At 43.1% G+C, this 9,317-nt stretch overlaps 1 protein-coding gene across 1 annotated transcript in view; it reads right to left on the bottom strand.

Moving 5' to 3' along the window:
• TSC2 (tuberous sclerosis 2) overlaps positions 1-9,106 on the bottom strand; it is a 30,423-nt gene extending 21,317 nt beyond the window's left edge. The window contains 16 exon segments of the mRNA XM_010019007.1: positions 249-387; positions 1,009-1,125; positions 1,425-1,580; positions 2,487-2,568; positions 3,347-3,450; positions 3,664-3,801; positions 4,022-4,165; positions 4,275-4,401; positions 4,741-4,814; positions 5,168-5,293; positions 5,691-5,735; positions 6,210-6,331; positions 6,466-6,610; positions 7,435-7,545; positions 8,172-8,258; positions 8,969-9,106. Coding sequence (XP_010017309.1) covers positions 249-387; positions 1,009-1,125; positions 1,425-1,580; positions 2,487-2,568; positions 3,347-3,450; positions 3,664-3,801; positions 4,022-4,165; positions 4,275-4,401; positions 4,741-4,814; positions 5,168-5,293; positions 5,691-5,735; positions 6,210-6,331; positions 6,466-6,610; positions 7,435-7,545; positions 8,172-8,258; positions 8,969-9,106 — 1,855 coding nt within the window.
• Between the last annotated feature and the right edge of the window lie 211 nt (positions 9,107-9,317).

The raw sequence follows: 9,317 nt of genomic DNA, 5'->3' as shown, positions 1-9,317 counted from the left end.
CTCAAACCCAAAGCCAATGGAATACTCTCCCACCTTCCCATGGGATACTTTCACAAGTACAAAGGGATTTTTCACAGAAGTTGTGGCTAGCTCTGTAGGAGGCACCACTTCTGGTGTTACAGTCCCTATACACACTCCTATTAGTCAAGAAACATTTCATTCTACTTCTGGCAAGCTCTAGAGCACACATTCCCCACCTGCCACCCGTGAATTGCAATGAGAACATGCAGCTCTTGACCTGAAAGCACAGGTTACCTCTCATACCTGCAATCTGATGCTGCTAGCAACAGCAAGGCTGTATGCATAGATATAGTGGCGCTGGACGTGGTGGATCAGCATCTCGTACACCCGCATCGCGTGGCTGGAGGGTAAGCTGTAGAGTTTTGTCTGGAGAGGGGCAGAAACACAAATCAAAAGGCAGGCTCATGCTTCTATTCAGAAATATTCCCTGCCCGTGGCAGAGGGGTTGGAACTACATGATCTTTAATGTCCTCTCCAACTCTAATCATTCTATTCTATAAATGTGTATTTGCACTGAGAATTCAGCAAAAACACAGTAAAAACGTGCTCCTGAAAGCAAGATGAACAGATGGCTCCAAGCAGAACCTCTGCAGAGGCTCCAGAGCAACTCTGCCCAGCTCCAGAAGGGCACTGGCTGGGACAACCAGCTCTTCACAACTGCTTAACCGTATCTGAGAACATGCTACCCCAACACATCTGTTCAAGGTTATGAATCACTCCCTTTCTGCTAGTTTAGGAACACGTCTGCCCTCCACACATGGCAATGTGGTCACAGTCATTGCACAATGGAAATTAAGAGAATCAAACATTTAGCAAACAGTGATATAGTACCCAAAAGCAAAAGGAATGACCCAGACAAGAGTTAAAGTATTACATAGATAAAACAAAAGACAAAATATTTAACAGTGGGAAAGTTGTTATCTAAAAAGCCAAGTCCAGCAGAAGACTACTCTGAGGAAGTTATGTTTAATGCTCTGCAGCATCTACCTGAAGAATTATCAGGAGTCCAAGAACTGCTGTCTTGACATCCTCCAAAGAAGCTGAATACGACAGCAAGTCCCTCTCTTCCAGTTCGGAAGGAGATGAGAGAGAATGTGCAGCCACCTTTAAAAAGAAAAGCAACACATGGTTTAAACCTGTGACACACCTTTATTTCCACCCTGGAAGGTCAGGAAGGACTACAGCAAGTCATCCTTGCTGGAAATTCTGCAAGCCCTTTCAGGGAGCTTAAATGTGCATCGATAAAGCTCTGCACTTCAGACTTGCATCCTCCAAAACCAGTTTTACAATATCCTGCTGAGCCACAACTGGTAACAGTCACAAGTTAGTCTTCTCAGTCACAGTAAGAGGATGTACCAAAAGATGTGGTGATGCTACTGACAATTGGCCAAACTCTGTCTCACCTTTTCTATGATATCAAGCAAGCTGTTAAAGTGATGTGTGTTGCAGCCTTCAGCCAGGTCTACGAGTAGCTGAGTGGCCAGTTTTCGGACCTGATGGTCTTTATCCTCTGGAATGTGGGCCAGCTGAGAGATCACAACCAAGTTTATCAGCTCTTCCTGCAAAAGGACAGATCTTAATAAGCCCTGACATTTTGCTGTTCGTTGTTCAGTCAGCATATCAAAGAGACAAATCATTACAAACAAAAGAACATTGTTCTTTCGTTTATAAACATCGGGTTTATTCCTCAACTGTTTGGTTCCTTGATCTTTCCTCTTCCCTCCTAATACTTATGACTTCTGCTGAATTTCAGTTCAATGCTTTGGTTTTCATCTATCCTACTGAGTTGATAGCCCAGGCTCAATTAGATTGTTGAAAGAGATTTCTAGGCATGGGGTTTTTTGAGAAAAGAGAGGAAACATGCAACAGCATCAGGTTTTCACAAATCTTGAGGGAATCCAAGAAGCATCTCTGCCCCTTCCTGTCCTCTGACACTCTGGGTACATTCAAAGAGCTGAAAACATCCCCAGAGATTTTCCATAACTCCTCCCTCAGAGAGCTTCTATCTTGGATTGCAATTAAACTGCAAGCACCAAGTCAAGTCAATCTACTCATGTCAGATTATGTCCAGATCTCATCCTTTTACAAAGCTTTTATGTAAACTTTGCATCTCTCCCATTGACTTCCCTTTCTTGCAAAACAAAATGTATATGGATTTAATGACCTTAAATCAGTGAAGCAAACGCACAACCAAGTATGTCCTCAAAACACAGCAGCTCCCACTGCAAGTTGCACATACCTGTACCTAACTAAGGACAATTAAAAGGCAAGTCCTCCTAAGAGCACCCTAAAGAAACATGTCTATCGTGTGCAACATTTGAAGCACAGTTCTGTGCATTCCCCAGCGGCAGAGACAACCTGAAGGACACCAGAAAACATGCCTCAGAAATGTAGACATAAGCTACAAAGCCTCCCCCACCCACTTAGGATCTCGATGTGACCATCAGAAACAGATCAACACACACCTCATAGAACTGTCTGTTAATACTCAGGACAAAGGACAAGACATCCAGAACTTTAATCCGAACAGCGCTACGACTTTCGTTCCTAGGATGGGAAGAACAAATTCAAGATGAATAAAATAAAGTTGCTGATATTTAGGGAAGGGGGAAGAGGATAAAAGGAAAGCAAAACTAAATTAAGAAAATTCTTAAGAGTTAGAACAGTAACTGTTAGAAATCAACCGAGCTTTCAGTTAATGTCTCTACATGAGAAATCAGATTCAAGAATTGTACCTGGAATCCCAAGTCAGCTTTTACTAGTTCTGGAGACCTGTAACTGCAATTTTCCCATTCCAAGCTAGGAAGCACATGGCAGAACAAGTGCTCTGGTGAGCAAATTTAAAACCACGCATATGGCACTGAGGAAGAGTTGCTCTTTGGCAGCATTTCACAGACGAGACAGAAGCCTGTTATTGCTGTATGTTGATACTTTAGTGCACAAGAACACTTTTAGCAGCACCAGTTTACAACCAGATAACTTTAATACTGGATAACCACATGCAATCCTGATGCTTAACATGAAGGTCTTGTTTGGTGTCAGAACTAGAAAGTGCTGTGGGGTGGAACAAACACATAACTGCCTAAGCTAACGGGAACAGCACCATCTGATGGACATACAAAGGGAAAAAGGAAGCAAAAATAACTCAGTGGAAAGTTTTTCTTCTTTTAAACAAAATCCTTTCACATGCTGTGCCCTGGGCCTACCATACTTCTTATCAGCCATTTACTAACATCAGAACTTCAGAAAACAAAATTATCTAACATAAAAAGATAGCAAGAAACATTTGAAAGTGCCTTGTACTCACGAAGTTATGATTTCATACCTGAAGAACCTCTCCATTAACATCTGCAGGTTGTGAATCCAGCCGTCTTTGGCAGGATGAATGGACTGAGCTCTGTATGTTATCAAGTTTAATACAGAAGATTCCTTTCAAGAGAGATCAAGAATTTTTTCTTTTAGTGTATAAGCAAATACAATATATCCACTCCCCAGCCCCCACACCAAAAATAAGGCTCATGTAAGTCCTTGCTGTGATTTTCTGACCACTTGCTATTTTAGGACTCCCAACTTTCAATGTACTAAGTAATAAAACAGATTCAACTGGAAACAAAGGAAGACAAATAATATGCAAGGTCTTACTGGTCTCTGATCAGCACATCTTTCCACCAGCTCAAAAAATCTCTCTTCAGAGCCATGGAATTCATTCTGGTCACAGAGTTCTTCTACTGTAGTCAAAAGATCATGTACAATAGACTTAAGTTCTTGGCTCTCCAGACTCTGAAACAGAGACAAAAACATTCCTAAAAGACTTCTACCTTACCAGAAAGTACTAGCTTTGAAATGCAAACAGAAAACTCAGTTGAGAAGCACAGAATTGGGCTCAACATTCACTCAGCTTCAAAGTTCACCTGAGTGTAAAAACAGGAGATCAATTTGCCAAAATATTTATGGGAAGGTCTTTTGATTGAAAGCACCTCAAGACAGGCTCAGCACTTACCTGCAGCTGCTGCAGTAATCGCTCCATGATGTCCAAGAGGATGTCCCATGTTACAGCTTGCAGCTCCTTCCCATACTTCTTTATCAAACGTGTTATGGACAGAACTATCTCGTAAGACACAACTGCATTGGGACATGTCATGGCCTGGAACAGAAAGCATTTCAGTCAGCGAACAGCTGGGAAGCAGTGACCAGAAACTTTGTACAGGTCCAGATGTATGCCTGAATAAAGTTCCTCCAGCATCCCATCCTACCTTGAGGAATGAAGGCAGCACTGAAGTCGGGGAATTCTTGAGTGAATTGAGGCGATGAGCACCCCAAAGAGCCATCCCAACAAAGAACACAGCTCCTCTCAGCAGCGCCGCATCTGCCATGTAAGCTCTAAGGACAGATGGAAGAGAAGTCTCACACCACACTACGAGTATTTTAGCATATGAGAGTCAGTAGGAATGTGCACTATCACAACAGGGATTCATGTCTGTCATACAGAGCTTTGCACAGCAATTTACAAACATGAAAACCATTTAGTACAGCGTTAAACAAAGGAAAATTAAATTCAGGGAAGTCAAAAAAACAGGCACTTCAACAGCATAACTAGGAAGGGAATGAACTTCTAAGCACCAGAACCTTCAGCTTGTTTTACTGAGGTCAGTGACTCCCCATCTATTTTGACAGGACCTCTACTGAATTTTTGGGCTTTGTTAGATACACCTGCTTTACCTGTCTTCCATGATCCTGCACATGTTGTAGATGGCACTGTGTCCCAAATGAGTTCCCAAAAGGTTGCGCATAAGCTGCAAGTTCAAAGAGAACATTGAAATATCCAAGTGTTAAAACACTCATTAATCTAAATATGCAGCTGGCTGCCTGATCATGCCCTGTTAGGGTAAGTTAATGTGTCCAGCCACTTCCATGCCACAACAGAAGCCTGTCACATCAGCTGAGAGGAAACTATGGGTAAATTCCATGGACATGACAGGACTTACACTAACAAAGTGCTGATCTCTCGATACTTGAAACAGTTTTTCATTTACTCTTCAAACCAAACTGAAATTTATGGCAGATGTGCACAGGCACATCCAACACTTCATCTATGAGGCCAAACCAGTGAACTCATTAAAAAACAAGAGTACAAGGAAGTTCTGACCTTCCAGCACGGCTCGCAGAGCTCCTTCACATTGATGGTACGGCACAAAGTGATGATAAATACTGGCAGGTTCCCTGATGGCAGACAGTTATAGCAAACAACTGCATCCAGGACTTGCAAGGAAATCTTTGGGAAGAAGAAAGAGCAAATGGTTATACACTTCTCTATGAATAAAGGAGGTCAAATGCTAACCTGGCAGACCCAGGAAATCTGAGACACAAAAGGGATACAAATATGTCTTTTGCTTTTACTCATTACAAGATGAAAAGTAAGCCATAAAAAGCACTGTTGAAAGTTTGATTCCCTTATCAAATTTGTCAATGCTCTGTTTGTTTTAGAGTAAAATGATTACTGGTGTATGAGATCCAATGGCTTACAAAGACTTCATAGCACTGTTAATACAATGAGCTAATGCTCTCTTGTAAGATGAGACTAGACTGCAAGGAGAGTTCGATGATCTGAGTTTGTAAATGTTACAGTTTCATAGAATGCTAAAGCACTAAAAGAGATTCGAATTACTGACCTCTATGTCCACAGATGATGAAGTCTGGATGCACAAGAGGCATATCTTGCTGTAAGAAAAGAACATTTAATTATAATGGATTGCTTTATATGATTTTAGGCAAATCACAACGAGCCAAGAGAGACAAGTAAATTGGTGAGTTATTGTACTTATCATTCCCCTTACTGTGGCACTGTTGATAACACTCCTAGAGACACTGAACACTACAACCTCTTTTATTAAGTTGAAGTTGCATTTAGATGCAACTCAGTATGCCTACATGAATACAATAGCAGAGACCATTCGTGAGACTAGGCAGTTCAATCGGATCCACCACATGAAATGGGAAAAGCACATGCAGTTAAACAAAAGTAGATCTGAACGCTGTAACAACTGAGAATTAAATATCTTTCGGAAATGTCAGGTGTGACCTGGAATGGAACAGATCCAGATTGGATGAAAAACATTCCATTTACTGATGTCCAACTTTCTCCTGTAATTTACCAAGAATAAGCATGCAGGAGTTCAAAAAAAGAACACTTACTGCACCATGTCAGCTACATAGTCTTCCAGATAGCAGCTATTGAATTTCACCAGGTTCACCAAAACCAGAAGGAACTCAGAAGACAAACCCACATCCATCCACTGCAGCACAAAGTCAGCTAAAGAAGGAAAACAAATCACTACAACACACTTTCTACCCAGAAGTGCTCTCTCTACCGTTTTCTCATGTCACTGCATGCCTGTCCCGTGACTTATACCCACCAAAATGAAGAGGAGCAGAGATAATACTCACCTAACTCTTCCTCCAGGTAGGTGATGTAGCGCCCATTCTCTGTTAGAGCCTTGAACACTTCGAGCCGTTCATGCAAGTCTTCGTTGGAGGGATAGTCCTTAATCACCTTAAAAAAATGTGCTCTGAGGATCCCTAATCTCTCACCCTAAAAAAATAGGGGGTAAGGGGACAGATAACAGTGTCACTAATGAAAACAGACAATTAAGGCCTTATCAAAGTCTGTAACAGTGATCTTCATGCTTGAAATTAGGTTCCTATAGGCTATGAAAGTCTCCTGAAAATATCTCCAACCTCTACTGGCTACTGACAGGGCTCAGGTCTTCTCAGTGTGTTATCTCAGCACTCAGGGCTGGAGGCATTTTGTCCAGCAACACAGAGACACATTCAGTACACAAAATACTCCATGGAAACAGCAACTGCCAGCGCTGCCAGCAGAGCATTAAAAATAATAAGCCCACAAACCAGAACCTATGCCTGCTATTTTTGTAAGCATTTACCCCTGCTTTTTCAGACTACTGAAAACTACATCTTTGGTCTGATACAGTCTCATGTTTGTACAGCACACTGTGAAATCTGAAGAATTTGCAATATCCTTAACTTGGCCAGACTAGGAAAGTATCTCATAAAGAACTTCTTGCATACTTGACATGCTGAAACATCAAAACCAGCTGCAGCCTAGGACTGATAGGGCTGGGTACAGACAGATAATTTGCTGCACTGTGCTGAACTTAACCCAAAGTATTTCCTCTTTTTCGAGAGCATTGCCCCAAACCAGAGCTGGATGAAGTTTTGCTAGGAGGTCAAACCACGGCTGAAATTAAAACACTTCCTCTTCCCATTTACTAGGCACAACCAGAATAAGAATAAAGGAAAGTTGTAGAAAAGAGCCACCCAACATTTCTCACGCTCGTCCTCTGCACCAACCCCAGTTTAAGTGCAATGTTTCTTCTACAGTTTGTTTGTTTTCACCTGGCCTTGAACAATTGACTTCAGCAGATGAAGAACAGCGTGTCTGGCTTCGGTGGGGCGCTCTGGCTGGAGCATATCAGCTACCACCTTCCATATGGCTTCCACGGCATGCTGAAAACAAACACACGAGACAGGCAGTGGTAGGAAAGTCAAGCTGCTTCGGGGATCTTTACCCAGTAGGTCAGTCATTAATTATGGCAAGTCAATGAACAAGATCTTCAGGGACTTCATGTCTGGAGTTGTCTTTTCTAAGGGACACTCTCACCTGATGAACCACAAGAGATACCAAAGCCCATCCTACCTGACAACTTGCACCCCTGTAACCAAACTTCTTCATCCACACACTTACTTCAGTGTAAGCATTTGTGCAGAAACCTCCACCCAAATACAAGATGAGTTCAAAACCAGTTTGAAGCTGCTCCTTAACAAGAGAGAAGGAGCTAGCAAACACCTCTGAACATCATCTCCCACGAAGCATCCTGAACAGGCCTGAATATTCACAGCATTCTCCTTTCCTGCAGTTCAGGAAGCCCATCAGCTATGTCCTCTCTGCCCCACAGCGGGTAGGTTGGACAGCACTAACTTCCTTGGCATGTGAGCCACCCTGTTACCGGTTTGGACAGCACGAAACAGCACCTGGGATCATCAGTTTTAGAACAGTCTAAACTCCAGGAGCCTCATACAATAGGTTTCGAGCTTCATCCTTCCACTCTTCCCTGAACACTGCTGCAACTTACCTCTTCGATCTTTTTGGTTTTCACCACTTCACAGATCTGGCTGATTGCTCGGATCCTGTTGCTTAACCCACATTCTATGCTCAGTTCCTGGAAAGAAATACAGACATAAGCTAACAGTTTATCTTGCTAAAACACTCACCCATTCCTCCAAGGGGATTGTGAACCACAGAAAAATGAATTACACATTTGTCCAAAATGACCTAACCATTAGTCACCACTGGAGCTTTTCAGGAATTCCTCCAAAATCTTTTTTCCATTAGCAAATGATTTGTCAAAACTGGAACTTTCACCGAACTGGAGCCAAGCAGCTTTTCACCTCCAGGAGAGAACATCTCCTTTTCCTCAGGAAAGCTGGCACCTCACTGGCTGTGGCGCTCACCCAGTTCATGGCAGAAGGGCAGAGAAAGGAGGGATGTGAGGTCCAGCTCCCCAGGTTTTGAGGTTTTCATAAAGCAGGAACAGTTTCCAGCTCGTGCTAACTGCCTCCACATAACCTCTGTCTTCAGACAGAGCAATGTACGTTGAGGAAACACCCTGTGAGCTGACGTAAGACACCGCCATCCCATCAAATACCTCAAAAGGATTCAGACGCTGAATAACTAAAACACTGACTTCAAAGTGGATGAATTTGACATCCATTTCACTGGAGAGTGAATGGAGAGATAAGGTAAAAAGGCACGATCAGGGAGGGAACGACTGCCAAAACAGAAGGGAGAATGAGCAAGCCCTCGCCGGGATCTTCTCAGCGCAGGTAATCCAGGCACTATCCCCACCTTTACTACGGTCAGTTCTCACACCTTGAGTATCTCCGCAGTGATGATAAACTCTGTTTGCTTGCCCTCCGACAGCTTGGAACTTCCCCGGGATGTTCCCAGCCCCAGGAGATTCTTGAACTTCTCCTTCAGTCCAGAATCCTTGCTCTGAGGCTTTGCCATCGCTGCCAAGCAAGCAGCGCCGGGCCCCTGCAACACACAACAGGGTTTCGGTTAAGGGAAGCCCAAAGGGAATCTCTGAGCAGGAAAACACCAGCACCAGCTCTGGTGTCTCAAGCTGTTTCGAACAAGGGAGAAGCCCAATGCTGAGATGCTGTAAGTGGCTAGATACGAGGAACCATGGAATGGCTTGTGTTGGAAGGGGCCTTAAAGC

This window comes from Nestor notabilis, unplaced genomic scaffold (assembly GCF_000696875.1).
Source record: "Nestor notabilis isolate BGI_N333 unplaced genomic scaffold, ASM69687v1 scaffold9427, whole genome shotgun sequence".
NCBI lineage: Eukaryota > Metazoa > Chordata > Aves > Psittaciformes > Psittacidae > Nestor > Nestor notabilis.
The sequence above is the reverse complement of the archived record's forward strand: the minus strand, read 5'-3'. Positions and strand labels throughout refer to the sequence as shown.